The following is a 17,199-nucleotide window of genomic DNA, read 5'->3' on the forward strand; positions in this document are numbered from 1 at the left end:
TGTACAGTAGCAGTGTTAATCATGTTGTTTAGTACACTTTGCTTTCAACTTTCTGGGACCAGCCTGAAGCAAACCCAACTTTCTCGGTCCATTTTGCACAAACAATATATAATAAGTGCTCGACTCCTCGTTTCAATTGCAATTTTCCTACAAAAATATAATGCCAAGCTCTTGGTTATTAGGATTTCATTAATAGCCAGAGTTATTGATTAAAAAATAGGGGATCATCATTAGTGCAGAGCACAACTTTTCAAGCGAAAGCTGGCAAAGAATGCAAGCCTACGTGACACCATGCTCCTCTTCTTTATGTTGTAGCAGTGTATATAGAAATGCAAATGCATCCTATAAATAAGCTCATGGTTTCTTTCAAACCATAACAAAGCAGAGCTTCAAATCTTAGCCAGAGAGAGACAGAGAGGAAGAGGGAATTCTTCTTCGGGTCATTGTAATGGCAGAGTCGCGGCTTCTTCTCGCAGCTCTTGCATTGTTGATTGCGTTCAACTACGACTTCGTGGATGCGAATAAGTTTTACGACGAGTGCGATATCCCATGGGGACCCGAGAACACTTGGGCTGAGGGCGACGACTTTGCTCTCTCGCTCACTAATAGCACAGGTAAGTTAAAATCTGATCAAACTACAGGTGAGGAGTATCTATGCTTTTACTCAAAATGTTTCATGCAATAACCTAAAGCCTTGTAGTAATATCTCACATCAAAGGATCAATAAGAACTCTACTTCCTTCATGTTGTATATAGAGCATGCATCATTTCTAACAAGTTTTGGTTATATTTCTTAGGTTCTATGCTTCGAACAAAGAGGCAATTCCTCTTTGGAAGCGTGCAGATTGAAATCAAACTTGTACCTGGGAATTCTGCAGGCACTGTTACGACCTACTATGTAAGTGTAATCTAAATCAAGTCTCTCACAACATAGAGAGAAGTATATAATGGCTGACATACATATACCTTGCAAATTAATCCATTGCAGACTACCTCCCTCGGAGACAACCATGACGAGATCGACTTCGAGTTCCTCGGGAACGAGACCGGACAACCATACACCATTCACACAAATGTCTTCGCAAACGGCGTAGGAGATAAAGAGCAGCAGTTCAAGCCTTGGTTTGACCCAGCAACTGATTTCCACAACTACACCATCTTCTGGAACCCTTCAACGATTGTGTAAGCTAGCTAACATTAATCTTAATCTTCTTCAATTGAACGATCGTATTGCTCCTCAAAAAAGCAATGCTGATCGATACTTCTCGCAGGTGGTTCGTCGACCAAATCCCTATCAGGGTGTTCAGAAACTATGAAAGCATTGGCATTCCATTCCCTACCTTCCGACCAATGAAGGCTTATTCTAGCATATGGAATGCAGATGAGTGGGCAACCCAGAAAGGGAGAGTGAAGACTGACTGGACTCAGGCGCCGTTCATCGCCCGGTACCGCAATATACAGCTCAACATATGCGACTGCTACAACCAAGGTGATATCAACCAATGCAGCTCATCTCAAAACTGGTACACCGCCCCGGAGTACAGCAAGCTGAATGATGAGCAGCTTGGGCAGATGCAGTGGGTGAGGAGCAACTATATCATCTACGATTACTGCACCGACTACGAGAGATTTAATGGTCAAATGGCACCCGAGTGTTCTCAGCCACAGTATTGATGATGAAAGGTCCAGAAGTTTGTGTGATGCTCTTCAAAGAGACATAAATAAGCCTGCACGCATGGCTTGAAAAGTATTTGTATTTGTTCATTCTTTACATGATGTTTCAAGGAGCTACCTTGCTTCTTCTTCTTTTTCTTTTACACTTTTTGAGGATTGCCAATTTTTACCTTCAAGTATATCCATTTTATTGCTTCTAATTATAAAAAAAAATTGTACTACGTGGATACGGTCATACGGATATAAAATCGTGCAATATAAACTTGTTACCTATATTTTAAATAAATGGGAGAATATACTATTGCACTCTAATTTTTTACTTTAATATATTAGCTGTCTTACCTGTGTCTTGATAGATATTTAGAAACGGATATGGATCAAGATTTAGGACGTGTAAGTAAAATCTAGTTTCATAATCCGACAAAATGAAGTCATGACAGTATCCAATCCACTGTCTTAAACCCTTGATATGTGGAACAGCACAAAATAATGTCATAGTTAATGGCAATCTAATTTACAATAATATTATGTTCGGGCCATTAGGTCCCTGCCGTTAGATCTAATCAAACTAGAGTCAAGTAATGACGAACAAACACTTATCCCTGGTTATAGAATTAATAGTAGGACCTCACTTGGTAAGTATCTGATAAGCCAATACAAATATGACTCCCCATTTATTAAATTAATTAAAAAATTAAATATAAATATAATTTATTTATTAAACGAGTTATGTAGATCATCTATTTATCATATTTAAGAAACAAATTACATGAGTAATCAACCAATCATCCAATGTACAGTGAGTCAGAGATTTACTAAACCCTTTTAAAATTGATGATATCCTATATTTACATGAGTTCTCAGGAGTTATGATTTGGTCACTTCAGGCATTAAATGTGAATAAAAAATTTATACATATTTTAATAAGAAAAGAGATGTGATTATAGATTAAAATATACATAATTTTAAGTTATACACGTTGCTCATGCTTAAAAGATGCACTTCTAGAGCGATTTTTATGTTTAATGTGCTGTTTATAAATAAAAAAGAATTAATTAACAAATAACATAGAGTTATGCACCAACCAAATTCATATGGTTTTCCGTTCTAAATTTTACATTGTAATATTATGTCATTAATCAAATCATTATCATAGAACTTGATTATTAATTACTCAATCAGTTATTCTATAATGTGCAACTTCCCCAGGAGGTAAGAAATTTTGCTGAGTTCAAGATACCAAAGTAGTAAACACATAAATAATATTATTTTCATTGATTATTCGGATCCAAAAGGATCATCGAGCCATGCAAAGACATCTTTAATTGGTTTATCTTAATAAGAGATTCTTTGAGCACGATGATGAACTCTAATCTAAATTAAATGATTACAAAAAGTTCATATTTCTGACCATCTTTATTAATCTACATATACCAAAATGTGCAAGTAACCAATATCCATTAATATATTTTTTTTGTGCAGAAAACTGACTAAAAATAAAGTAAAATATATAAAAACTTTTGAAGCGAGTAAATAGTTTATAATTTTTAGATTTGTTGCCGACAAATAGTCGTGGTTGCATGCCCATTTCATTTCCCACACAATGAACATAGTCCAAATGAATTCTGAATCTATTATAAACAAATATAGATAAATATATTTATCTCATTGTGTGATTAATTTTAGCATTTGACTATTGTTTTTAAGAAAATCTTAATCATAACAAGTCGGAACTGATACAGTAGCAGTATTGGTCAAATTGTTAAGTACTTTCCTTTCAACTTTCTTGGCACAGCCTGGAGCACACCCAAAAGAATGAATTCATCTACTCTCCAGTTACTGGATAGTCCAGTGCTCATCAGCCATCTGAATGGCCAGATGATCTACTCGAAGCTCCAGTAACTGGAGAAGAGGGAGGATCATTGCCAACCTCACAGACGATATATAATAAGTGCATGACTCCTTGTTCCTGTATCAATTTTCCTACAAAAGGTCCCACAATAATATAATGACAAGCTGTTCCCCTCATAGTTATTAGGATTTCTTTAATAACCTGAGTTGTTGATTAAAAATAGGGGACCAGCATTAGTGCAGAGCACAACTTTTGAAGCGAAATATGCAGAACTTTCAAAGCAAAGCTGGCAAAGAATGCATGCCTACGTGACACCGTGCTCCATTCTTTATGTTCTAGCAGTGTATAAAGAAATGTGAATGCATCCTATAAATAAGCTCCTGGTTTCTTTCAAAGCATAACAAAGCAGAGCTTCATATATCTTAGTCAGAGAGAGGCAGAGAGGAAGAGAGGAATTCTTCTTCTGGTCATTGTGATGGCGGACTTGCGGCTTCTCCTCGCAGCTCTTGCGTTCTTGATTGTATTCAACTATGATATTGTGCATGCAAATAAGTTTTACGACGAATGCGATATCCCATGGGGACCAGAGAACACCTGGGCCGAGGGCGAGGAGTTTGCTCTCTCACTCACCAATAGCACAGGTAATTCCCATCCTTGTTCCTTCCAGAATGTCTTCAGATTCTGAACTAGTTCTTGTCTAAATGTCAGCAACATATAGCATTGTAATGCATTAAAAAGGACATTTAGCAGTTGAACGCACAACATTTGACTTGTTTGGTTTGGAGCAATAAATAAGGAAAAATAATGCAAACAGTGCATATTAAAAGACTGTGTAAATGATAATAAACCAAAAAGAGAGTGTAAAAAAACATTTTTCCTATATTCCAACAATCTTACCTGTTGTATATGTTTGGTTTTGGCTATATTGTTAGGTTCCATGCTTCGAACAAAGAGGCAATTCCTCTTTGGAAGCATACAGATTGAAATCAAACTTGTAGCTGGAAATTCTGCTGGCACTGTAACTACATACTATGTAAGTATAATCTAAATCAAGTCTCTCACAACATAGTATCAAATTAGAACTCCATGAAGAGGTAATAGCTGACATATATTCTTTGCAAATCCATGGCAGACTACCTCCCTAGGAGACAAGCACGACGAGATCGACTTCGAGTTCCTAGGGAACGAAACTGGACAACCATACACTATTCACACAAATGTCTTCGCCAATGGTGTAGGAGATAAAGAGCAGCAGTTCAAACCTTGGTTTGACCCAACTTCTGATTTCCACAATTACACCATCTTTTGGAACCCTTCTGCGATAGTGTAAGTTCTTAATCTTGTTTGATTGAACAATCTTATTGTTGTTCAGTTAGGTCTAAACCATCTTCTATCTATGCAACAAGCCTCACTACAATTATCTGTTCTAAATTTGTGCTCTAAATTTAGGTAGACCTGAACAATTTTCCATCATTTAGCTGAATCAATTAGGATTAGAGAAAATCTATGTATAAATGGAACTCCTAATTGTTGTCGATCAAACTTCAGTGATTTGATTTCGTAGGAAAACAGACGTCTTTTTAGATAGGTTACCATGCCTAAAACATTATTACACACATTAATTATTGTATTTAGCATCTTACGATGACTGCTAAGTTTCAAAGATGGTCTTTTAAGCAAATAACTAGGCCTAATCAACTAAGTAAAGTTCCACACTATACCATGCTTTGCTTTGTTATAAGAAACTACATTTCAGAACAATGCTCATTTCTACTTCTTGCAGGTGGTTTGTTGACCAAGTCCCTATCAGAGTATTCAGAAACTATGAGAGCATTGGCATTCCATTCCCTACCGTGCAACCCATGAAGGCCTACTCCAGCATATGGAATGCTGATGAATGGGCAACTCAGAAAGGGAGAGTGAAGACTGACTGGACTCAGGCGCCGTTCATCGCCCGGTACCGCAATATCCAGCTAAATATCTGTGACTGCTACAACCAAGGCGATATCAACCAATGCAGCTCATCTCAAAACTGGTATGCTGCACCGGAGTACAGCAAGCTGAGTGATGCGCAGCTTGGGCAAATGCAGTGGGTCAGGAGCAACTACATAATCTATGATTACTGCACCGACTACGAGAGATTTAATGGTCAAATGGCACCTGAGTGTTCTCAGCCACAGTATTGATGAAAAGGCACAACAGTTTGTGTGATACTCTTCAAAGAGACATAAATAAGCCTGCATGGCTTGAAAAGTGTTGTTCATTCCTTACCTGGTGTTTCAAGGAGTTTTACTTCTTTTTGTTCTACAATTTTTTAGGATTGTCAATTTTTACCTTCAAGTATATCCATTTTATTGCTTCTGAAAAGAGATTGTACTAAGTTTGAGGTTTACTTTGTACCTATATGTACTTATGACATGAAACAAATACTACAAACCATATTCACAGAAATTATATAATGCTTGGGCTTCACTTTGTGTCAATATGTACTCACTGCATGATAAAAATTCTATAAACAAAGGATAATTAAATAAAAGCACTTATATCAGGAGTCTGTAGTAATAAATTGACAGTTAAGCTATGTCACCTTGAATCAATGTCTTGTAAAATGCTATCTTCCAATACATATCAAGCTGAAGAACATGGATGGCTGAATGACAATTAAAGAAGCAATGACTATCCATTAGTTACAATTAATAGTCAAGTAATTCTCACATGTCACTAGTGAAACAAGCCAACAAATATCATAAAACACATATATATCAAGAAAAGAGCAAGTTTTTACATTCTCCAACTCATAACCTAGTTTTACCATCCTATCTTCACCAAAACTTATCTCTGATAGGTAAAAGCTACAAAGTATCCTCAGTTCTAATTAGAACTTCATTGATCAACTATTTGAAATGTACAAAGCTACAAAATTGAATAGGCATGGCAAGATTTGCCTGGAGCATGAGGATTCCCTACCTCCAGTAAAACCATACTAAGTTCACTGTGACATATCATGCCTTATTGCCATCTATCGATAATTAAATAAAAAATATTTATGCTTTATGATTGTCTTCCACACTGGAAAGTAGTTTTTATGGTAGGAAGTAGTTAGGCATCCATCGCTTAGAATATTAAGCTAGCCTATTTAACTAGTCAATTAGATTAATTGGCTAGTGTAGAATTCAAGAATAATGCTTTGGTTTTGAGGTGACTCTTTGTATTTTCTATGTCTTTAAATTATAGTAACCTTTTAAATTCTCTAGATGATGGAAATCAAAAAGTCATTTATAATAACTAAGAATCATAAAGTAGTTTTTCGACCAAAGAGTCATATATAATTCCACTAGAGCTTTTCGACCAAGGCTTTGAATTTTTTAAACTTGTTCAATACATCTCTCTTTTCTTTAATAAAATAAATCCATGCATTTCTGCTATAATCATCAATTAAGGTAAAGAAATAACGATTACCTCCAATGGATGTTGTGTGCATAGGGCCACATAGATCATATGAACAAGCTCAAGAGGTTGGATGCTCTCCAAGCTTTTCCACTTGAAAAAGAGTCCCGGTGATGCTTTCCAAGTGCACACTCTTTACATACTTAATCATGTTGATGAATATTTACCATGCCCCATACCATATATTTTTTACACATGTGAGAAAGAGAGCTAAAACTCAAATGACCATACCGGAGATGCCAAAGCCATGACTCGTCCTTTATAATGGTGTTGAAGCACAGAAGAACTTCACTTTGTATTTTCAAGGGAAATATTTTTTATGGTGTCATCTTCACTTTGACTATAAGAATATTGTTCTTGTTCTTGCTTTCGCATATATCTTCCTTGAAGAGAACATCATGACCCTTGAAAAAAAGTTGTCATATCTTAAAAATTTTACGTTCTGACTAAGAAAGGTGAATATAATTCATAAGATTTAATCTCTTTTTCTAAAGAGCATGGCATAAAACATCAAATTACTACTCTCTTACACCATAATAAAATAGGATGGCGAAAAGGGAGAACTGGACTATTATGGAGCTTGCTAGAAGCATGTTAAAGGTAAAAGGGTTGCCTAATACATTCTGGGCCGAAGCCGTTGCATGTGCAGTCTATCTCTTGAATCGTACAACTTTCAAAAATGTGCATAACATGATGCCTCAAAAAGCTTGGAGTGGACACAAGTCTTGTGTTGCTCACTTAAGGGTTTTTGGAAACATTGCCTATGTGCATGTGCTCGATAAAAAAAGGAAGAAATTGGATGATAAATCTGAAAAATGTATTCTTATAGGCTATAGTGAAATGTCCAAAACCTATAAATTCTTCAATCCCCTTACCAAGAATGTTATTGTAAGTATAGATGTAAAATTTAATGAAGGAAAATCTTAGGGGAGGGATGGGAAAGAGAAAATAAAATATTCTATTATTGCAGGTGAAGAAGAAAGTCAATGTGGTGATCTTGGAGAAGAAGAAAGGACTCTGCCTACTTCCCCGTCTTCTTCTTCCACGTCATCTTCAACGTCTTCATCATCAGAGTCTCTACCAAGGAAGAAAAGGAGCATTAGAGAGATCTATGAATGTACAAGAGAAGTATCATATGAATATATGAGCAATTTTGCACTATTTATTGATGCAGATCCTATAAGGCTTCAGACCAATAAAAATGGAGGCATGCTATGGATCAAGAAACTAATTCAATCACAAAAAATGATATTTAGGATTTTGTAGATCTTCTTACTGGGCACAAACTAATAGGTGTTAAATAGATCTACAAGACCAAGTTAAATGAAAAAGGTGAAGTTGAAAAGCACAAAACCTGATTGGTAACGAAAGGCTACAATCAAAAGTATGATGTTGACTACGACGAAGTTTTTGCCCCTATTATTCGGCTTGAGACTATTCGTACGGTTTTGGCTTTGGCGGCTCAAAATAGATGGAAGATACATCAAATGGATGTCAAATCAGTATTCCTGAATGGTGTTCTTGAAGATGAGGTCTATATTGATCAACATCTAGGCTATGTGAAGAAAGGTGAAGAGCATAAAGTATGCAAGTTGAAAAAAGTCTTGTATAGCTTAAAGCAAGCACCAAGGGCATGATATAGTCGCATAGATGGATATTTCTTGAAAAATGGATTCAAGAGGTGTCCACTTGAGTATATTCTTTACATCAAAGAAGCTTTCAAGAGAAGCATGATGCATGAATTTGCGATGACAGACATATAATTTCTACATTTCTTTCTTGGCATTGAAGTTAAATAAAGTAGAGGCAAAATTTTCATTTCACAAAAGAAGTATTCAAAGGATCTCTTGAAGAGATTCCGAATGGAAGGTGCTTCACCTATAAGCACATCTATAGAGGTTGGCTTGAAATTAAGCAAGCAAGATGATAAATTTATAGATGCTACTCTTTATAGAAGTCTTGCTGGTAGTCTCATGTACTTAACAGGTATAAGACCAAATATTTTGTACTCTATTAGTCTTTTGAACATATTCATGGAAACACCAAAAGGATGTTATTGGAATGTCGAAAAAAGAATTTTGAAATATATTAGTGGTACCTTGGATGAAGGTATTACTTACAAAAGTACAAACAATTCATGTTTAGTTGGTTATTGTGACAATGATTAGAGTGGAAGCGCTGACGATAGCAAGAGTACTTTCGGCTATGTTTTCAATGTCGGCTTCGATGCAATCTCATGGTCTTTAAAGAAGAAAGATGTTGTCACTCTCTTTACCGCGGAAGCGGAGTATATTGGTTTGTCATTAGCAAGTTGTCAAGCATTATGGCTAAGGTGGATTTTGGAAGAACTCAAGCATCCACAAGGAAAATGCACAAATTTATTTTGTGATAACAAATCAACAATTATACTCACAAAGAACCCGGTCCTCCATAATAGAAGCAAACATATTCGAGTTACATATCATTTCATTTAAGATTTGGACAAAGATGGTGAGATCGAGGTCAAGTATTGCAAGACTCAAGATCAATTAGCTTACATATTCATCAAAGCTCTCAATATGGATACCTTCACCAAATTGAAGAAGAAACTTGGCGCAGAAATGGTCTAGTTTAAGAGGAGAATGTTAGAATATTAAGCTAACTTATTTGACTAGTCAGTTAGATTAATTGGCTAGTGTAGAATTCAAGAATAATGCTTTGGTTTTGAGGTGACTCTTAGTATTTTCTATAACTTTAAATTATAGTAATCTTTTGGATTCTCTAGATGATGGAAATCAAATAGTCATATATGATAACTAAGAGTCATAAAGTATATCTAAGAGTTATGTAAACCACTATATACATATGTAGTCTTATCTTGTATAAGATAATTAAGTAAAGTAAGAAAGTTTAAAGTTTTTATCTACTTCATTTTGTGTTAACAGAACAATCTTCTTCTCTTGAGTTTTTTTACCACCTTCTCCTAACACAACCTTAATGACTTATGATCAACCAAGCTCAATGCACTGCACTAAAGTCGATGTGATGCTAGTAGACTAAGATGCATTATATATGCAACTCAAATGACACCTAGGAGTGGCCCAAAATAGAATGAAGCAAACATATGGTCGTAGGCATCAAGAATGTAGCTATGATGTAGAGGATTGAGTGTACATTCGACTGCAACCTTATTGACAAACCACCATGCAACCATAACTAACCAAAAGCTAACACACCTCTGTTTTGGTCCATACCAGGTCTTGTAGGGAATTGAACTAGTGGCATACCGATTGAACCTACTCAAAGAGTCAAGGATACATCCGGTCTTCCATGTTTCAAGCTTGAGGGCCCTAATTAGGCCGAGTAATGCGGCTATGACAAACTTGCTGGATTCGTAGCCCAATCAAATTGAACCCAAGCTAGTAGCAATCTTGGCTAAGAGGTGGACTTGCAAAATGATACTTGGGTGATAGAACTTTTAGTGGAGTGGTTTGGCAAAACTGCATAAGAAGCATCTTGGGAGCTTGAGGCAGATTTCAAAGAATGCTTCCCCAATTTCTCACTTTGAGTATGAAAAACTAAATTAGGTAAATCACCAAAGTATGGGAAGCTAGCTTTGTAGAGAAACCAGCTTAACAAGGAAATATGGCAACCTAAAATAGTCAGGTATTGTCCGGAGGATCTAAAGAATTAGAATGAGATAATTTGATACAGGATTCAGTAACACCCCCTTGCAAACTGAGGGGCAGAGAGAGACACAATTTTGATCAAAGATAGATAAATCTACTATAATCATCTATAAATAAAATATAATATTTGCATCCACTAAGAGGAAGGACTGGAGAAGTCCACATATTTAAGTGAATTAATTTTAAAGGACAGTAGACTTTCTTGTTGAATCTGGAAAAGGGAGTTGATGATGCTTTTCTAACTAACATGAAACACAAACATGATCTAAAACAGAGGTACTTTTGACTGGTAGAGTAAGAGTAACCAAGACGCTTGTGCCATATTGCTCGTGAAGTGTTAACTCCAAAAAAATGCAGTGAGACACTTAGCTTTATTCTAAGAGTTTTTTTATTGATGAAGAGAATAGAGTCCACGTTTGTTGTGTCCCCTTAGAAGCACAACCCCCGTCTGTATGTCCTTAATAATATAACCATGATTAGTAAACTCAAACATGACATTATTGTCAACACAAAATTTATTTATAGATATCAAATTTGTAGAGACATTTGGACAGTGAGCAACATATTTTAGGATAAAAGTCTTATGTGGTGTTTGTAGGGATGTGAAACTTATATATGTAACATGTAATAAAGAGGTATTACCTATAACACGATGGATGTGTTACCTTCTAAAGTTTAAAGATGTTCAAGATTTGCAAGATTTGAGTAACATGTAAAAAACCCCTAGACACAAGTATGTATCTAAATACTAGGCAATGATGTCATTCATTCGCTTAAGTAAAAGTCCGAAGAAATATTAAGAATGAAGGCAGAGATGAACAATAAGATTTTAACGTGGAAAAATGCAAACGGGAAAAAACCATGGATCCAAACTCGGATCAAAACCAATCACGAGAATAGTAGCAATTACAAGACTGACTCACAAAACAATCCGTCAATCCAAACGACTTTGTTCCTCTCAGTCTTGCTCGCTACAACTCACGATTCACTACTTCTCGTGATTGATGTCCAACCTCAGTTACTAGAGTATCCAATATCATACCTGTCTTTTCCAGAAATCTGAGCTTTTAAAATCTCGTCTAGTTTGTTTTTCCCATTAAGAAATATCACTTCTTTCTGCAATCGCTCTAGCTCAACTTCATCAGTCTTCATCTTATTTTTCACATCGTCAAGTTGTTCAGAAAGGTTTTTGATACGTTCAAGTTCCAATTTGTACTTCTCAAATTAATTTTTTTTTGATTCAATTACCTTGAGTCATTGAAGTAGTCTAAAATTACTTTTTTTGAGTTTAAACGACTCCAGATACAAGTCATTATATGCCTTTTATTTTTCAAATTCATCTTTCTCAGCTGGTAACATATCCAGATCATCTGTACTATCAGTATCAACTAAAATGTCAGTATTAAGAAGAGAGGAGGCAAAAGCTACAAAGTTTTCTTTGTCTTTCTCAGAATCATCATCAGATTCATCTAAGTCATCCCAAGTGACTTTCATAGCTTTACCCTTCCTTCTAAGACGATTAGGGCATTCTTGTGCAATGTGTCCAAAACTAGAACATTCAAAACATCAAACTTTATTTTCAAAATTCTTATTTTTTTGTTTGACATTATTGTTGCTTACCACTGTATTCAAACTCATAGTATTCTTCTTTTTCACAAAATCATTGTTTTTCTCAAGTTTTTCAGCATTCAACTTGTTTGGCTTCCGAAAGAATTTATTAAACTTTTTGACAAACATAGCCAACATCTCAACATCTAAATCACCTTCATCATCAGACTCCTCTATATTTTGTTCAACTATGGATAGGGTCATCCCTTTGGACTTCCTCAGTCTCGAAAGGCTAGACTCAAATGTTTCTAGATTTCCTACCAATTGTTCAACTTTCATAGAATCGATGCCCTTACTTTCCTCAATAGCTGTAACTTTTGTCTAAAACCTTTCTGGAAGAGGACTAACGATTTTACGAACAATTCTATTTTCAGAAATTTTCTCTCATAGGTCGAAACTTGAGTTGACTATATCACTCAGCTTTGCATAGAACTTATCAAATGTCTCATTCTCCTCTATACATAGAGTTTCAAACTAGTAGTCAACCTCTGAAGTTTAGAAAGTTTTACAGTCATAGTTTCTTCGTGAGTAGTTTCTAAGATCGTCCAATCTTCTTTTGCTATCTCACAAGTAGAAATTCTTTAAAATTCTTCTAAGGAAACACAACTAAAAATTATATTTATTGCCTTGCTATTTCATCCAACTTTTTTATAATCTGTCATATCCCATGACTCTATCGGTTTTTCAGCAAGTTTATCATCCACCATGTACATTGGTGGACTCCAACCGTTCACAACGGCAAACCATACTCACTCGTCTATAGACTTCAAGAAAGCTCTCATTCTAGCTTTCCAATATCCATAATTTGATCCATCTAGAATAGGAGGTCTAATAGACGAAGGTCCATCTCTATGAAAATTCATGCCTATCTGATCTCTCTCTACGAATGAGAGAACCTGCTTTGATACCAATTAAAAAAACCTCTAGACACAAGTATGTATCTAAATACTAGGCAATGATATCACTCGTTCGCTTAAGTAAAAGTTCAAAGAAATATTAAGAATGAAGGCAGAGATGAATGCCAATCACTAGGATAGTAGCAGTTACAAGACTGACTCACAAAATAACCAGTCGATCCAAACGACTTTGTTCCTCTCAGTCTTGCTCGCTAGAACCCACGATTCACTATTTCTCGTGATTGATGTCCAACCTCAGTTAACCCTTGAGATTGATATTTTATCTAGATAGCCCTTAAGACAAAAGATTAAGCTTTTAAGAAGAGTAGGACCTAGTTAGTTGAAGAACCGATGTAGCCTCAAGAAGTCTCCTTCAAAATTGCTTCTTCAACTACCCTAGAGTTAGGGCATCACAATCCTTATATATAATCTCTAAGATAGAGTCAAATCCAAGTCTTATCCAAACTCACGAAAGTCTAAGAATATCAAACTTCGTTGGTGCGTTCGAATGCGGCCCGGGTGTGTTCGAACGGCCTGACTTGATCTCAAGTGCGTTCGAATGCGACAGCTTGAACTTTTTAGGTTGCGTTCGAACGCGTTTGTGAACGCATCTCTCGGTCTGTGTGAACTCAAGTACCCGTGTTCGAACGCATTTGTGAATGCAGCTCTCGGACTGTGTGAACGCAAGTACCAGCGTTCGAATGCGTTTGTGAACGCGGTGTGAAGTCAAAAGCTTTTCTCCAATAATCTTACAATTCTTCAAACCAAATATTTTCTAGACTTATTTAAAGCTCATATACATCTATAAATACACTTAAAATATTTTGTACATAATTGCCATTAATTAGCACCTGTGTCCATATACCACTAGTCATTCTATTGGCGAGCAATAAATGCACGTGGAGTAGTATTTTGTGTAGCAAGAGTAGCAAGTTCTTATGGTGGATGTCTTCCTTTAAAATCATAATCAAATCTCTTGTAACAATCTAATGCCTTGTGATTAAATTTACCACAAATTTGACAAGCACACTTTAACGCCCCTGCCCGTCATGGGCATGTGCATGCCCATGTACCTAGACGACACGCACGATGCACGTGACAGAACAGATTGGGTCACCACGCACAGATACATTCATACTCTACATAATCTATCGCAAAATAAATCATATTATCATAAACTAACAAAATGGTTAGTATATCCATATCTAAATCCACAACAATCATACTAGACAGCTACATAATCTAGCACAACCCATACATGTCATGACAAACTATCAAGATACAATAAATACAATACCATCCAACTTGTATAATATTTCCAAAATACAGTCTAATATAGTGGAATATACAAATATACAACATCGATACAAAATTTTTACAGAAATTACCTTTTATATCATATCACATCTAGTCGCCTCATCTTTGTTCTAAAATATCTTTTTAGAATGTCTTAAGTCGCTATTTGATACCACAAATCTGGGGGTTAGAAAAGAAATAAAGAGTCATAAGCTAAAGGCTTAGTTAATAAATTTTACCCTAAATTAGTAATGTCAAATAAAAAGAGTAAATCATGTACTGGAATAATATGAATCGAAAGGAACATCATGTCATAAATGAGTATATGAATGTATCCTCAATAGTATATAAATGTATGATAAATATCATGTCATAACTGATTAAGTATAGAATTATCAATAATATATAAATAAATATTTAATTGTACCATCATCATAACTATCTCAAAATATGATATATAAATGCATGCTAATCATGACCATGCTATAATATCAAATGTAACTACATATGACACATAATAATCACTCAAATAATTAGGTATATCAGATGATAATGTAACTACATATTAATTCACCAACTACTCTAAAATAAGATGTTAGAGAATGGTAGTTTTTATATTTCTTATTCTAACGCTCCCCTCAGGGTTGAAATATTTTGAGGGCCTAGGAAGTGAATTAATTTTAAATGGGTGGAATTTTAAAAATAATTATGAATTATAGTAAAGAAAAAGGAGGAGGAGTAGTGAGAGAGATGCTACCCTATTTAATTTTTGAAGACTCATTTATCACTAATACTTAGTGTGTAATGCCTAAATGTTTATAAAAAATAGTGGGATGAGATTAGAAGGATGAATATTCTTAAAGTAGAGCAAGTAAATGATTACAGAAACTTTATACAAAATTTTATATCACTTGTATTTGTGCGAGTTATCAAATTTTATTAGGTAATTTACAATTATTGAACACTTGTATTTTTGTTTTGCCGTTTTATTATATAATTCATTTATGAATTTTGTAATGAGTTTACGTAATTCGTAGTATATATTAGTTAGTAAATATTATTATCGCCCATATTTTTCCAAGGTAAAAGCAACATATTATATGTTTTTATATAACTCACAATTATTTTATGAATCATGTAATATATATGAGAAAGAGTAAATATTTATTGTGCGAGTCTTCCCGTGGCGAAAAATTATAGAATAGTATAATTTACTAAAAAGTTCAGATTGTATTAAATGCATGTGAACCTCTACACTACGCAATGAGGGCAAAATTTCACTATTTAACGAGGGCAAAGTTAAAAGAAAAGATAGAAAAAAAATTAACATTAAATAAAAACGTAAGTAAGTTTAACAAAATCGAAAAACCTACCCATTTCTTTTTCAAATCACCCAAGTTAATTATAAGAGAAATTTGCACAAAAAACATAGTAGGTTATTATTTTGTCACTCAGGCTTACCTGCGATTTTCTTTGCAGATGTGACATTCTCTTTTTTTCTTCTAAGTTTGCCATTTTGTCATTTAATGTCATGAATGCTGATGGGATAATATAAGAATAGAGAGAGGTGACACTTACTTCTTTTTTTTTTCTTCTTCTTTTTTGTTGCTGCTACTTCTTTTTTTCTTGTTTTTTTGCTGCCACTTCTTTTTCTTCTTCTATCTTTAATCCTTCTTTTTTATATACAATAGTCTCTCTAATTATTCTTTAATTAACAAAATAACAAGTTAATCGGAGCTAGAGGTGAGATAACTAAAATTAGTTAAATCCTTCACCATGGCATAGTTCAGTTGTGAAAGGCTTATTGGTTTCCTATTTTGGCGTCTATAATTATAAAAGGTGTAGCCTCTTCGAGGACCATTCTCCCGATATTACTCCCATTTGGATCTATGCTAAAGTACTACATTGCCTTAATATTTTAGGTCGTCTTAATGGACCATATGTTTAATGCATTTCTCTTTTGTACGAAGCGGCTCTGTAATTAATATACTTATATTGTTAATGAAAAATATAAATATATTTATCTTGTTATTCAACTAGCCAATATGAATGGCGAACTTGGTAAATTTCTAAACTAATTTCGTAATTATATTACAACTTTTGCAAATAGAATAACAACTTTAACAATTATGTAAACAACTTTTGTTGTTTGACTACGAAAATCTTTTAGCACTAGCAGCAACCTAGAAATCATATTCTAAATATTGTAACGCATGTTTAGGGGTGTCAACATGCTGAGCCTAAGCGAGTCAGTTCTAGCTGAGACTTGGTTCAAAATTAATTTTGAGCCTAGTTTGATTTTTAGGCTTGGCTCAGCTTAAGGCTCGAGTCGAGCCAGCTTGAATGGAAGAGGATGAGGCGGCGACAGCTTGCCAAAGGAGGAGGAGATTGATGGAAGAGGATGAGTGGCTAAAGGAGGAGCAAGAGCCGACAACTATGGTGGGTTGCCAAAGGAGGAGGAGAAGGTAATGGCGGCGGCTTGCCGAAAGAGGAGGCTAGATAAGGAGGGCGATAGAGTAGGAGGAGGCTGAAGGAGGAGGCGGCGGCGGTGGAGACTTGCCAAAGGAGTAGAAGGAGGAGGAGGAGGATGAGAAGGCGGTGAGAACACCCTTTCTCATTAAAACCTACTCTTCATTCACTCTCTCAATATTTCTCCAAAATGATAGAGAAAAAAAAAGCAAATCGAGCCTACTAAGCTCTTTTTTTAAGTACTTTTTGCCATAGGAGAGAGACAATGAGAAGGTGGCATGGGAGGAAG

The 17,199-nt window shown here is 35.2% G+C and overlaps 2 protein-coding genes across 2 annotated transcripts; both read left to right on the forward strand.

Annotated features, from left to right (window-relative positions):
• The first annotated feature begins 429 nt into the window (after nucleotides 1-429).
• Nucleotides 430-1,674, forward strand: LOC140782391 (probable xyloglucan endotransglucosylase/hydrolase protein 26). Its single transcript, XM_073128922.1, has 4 exons — nucleotides 430-614; nucleotides 798-898; nucleotides 989-1,182; nucleotides 1,272-1,674. The coding sequence occupies exons 1-4, from the start codon at nucleotides 449-451 to the stop codon at nucleotides 1,672-1,674; spliced, it is 864 nt and encodes a 287-aa protein (XP_072985023.1). The 5' UTR covers nucleotides 430-448.
• Nucleotides 1,675-3,906: 2,232 nt separating this feature from the next.
• LOC140782425 (probable xyloglucan endotransglucosylase/hydrolase protein 26) lies at nucleotides 3,907-5,977 on the forward strand. The gene is made up of 4 exons (XM_073128977.1): nucleotides 3,907-4,167; nucleotides 4,459-4,559; nucleotides 4,659-4,852; nucleotides 5,310-5,977. The coding sequence occupies exons 1-4, from the start codon at nucleotides 4,002-4,004 to the stop codon at nucleotides 5,710-5,712; spliced, it is 864 nt and encodes a 287-aa protein (XP_072985078.1). The 5' UTR covers nucleotides 3,907-4,001; the 3' UTR covers nucleotides 5,713-5,977.
• The last annotated feature ends 11,222 nt before the right edge of the window (nucleotides 5,978-17,199 follow it).

This window comes from Typha latifolia, chromosome 2, assembly GCF_019914945.1.
Source record: "Typha latifolia isolate L0001 chromosome 2, TyphaL0001v2, whole genome shotgun sequence".
Classification (NCBI taxonomy): domain Eukaryota; kingdom Viridiplantae; phylum Streptophyta; class Magnoliopsida; order Poales; family Typhaceae; genus Typha; species Typha latifolia.

Excerpts from the sequence above, each read along its gene's own strand:
- LOC140782425 (XM_073128977.1), top strand. The coding sequence starts at position 4,002 with ATGGCGGACTTGCGGCTTCTCCTCGCAGCTCTTGCGTTCTTGATTGTA. Across the intron at positions 4,168-4,458 it reads CTCACTCACCAATAGCACAG|GTTCCATGCTTCGAACAAAG; the intron begins GTAATTCCCATC and ends CTATATTGTTAG. Across the intron at positions 4,853-5,309 it reads TGGAACCCTTCTGCGATAGT|GTGGTTTGTTGACCAAGTCC; the intron begins GTAAGTTCTTAA and ends TACTTCTTGCAG.
- LOC140782391 (XM_073128922.1), top strand. The coding sequence starts at position 449 with ATGGCAGAGTCGCGGCTTCTTCTCGCAGCTCTTGCATTGTTGATTGCG. Across the intron at positions 615-797 it reads CTCGCTCACTAATAGCACAG|GTTCTATGCTTCGAACAAAG; the intron begins GTAAGTTAAAAT and ends TATATTTCTTAG. Across the intron at positions 899-988 it reads GCACTGTTACGACCTACTAT|ACTACCTCCCTCGGAGACAA; the intron begins GTAAGTGTAATC and ends AATCCATTGCAG.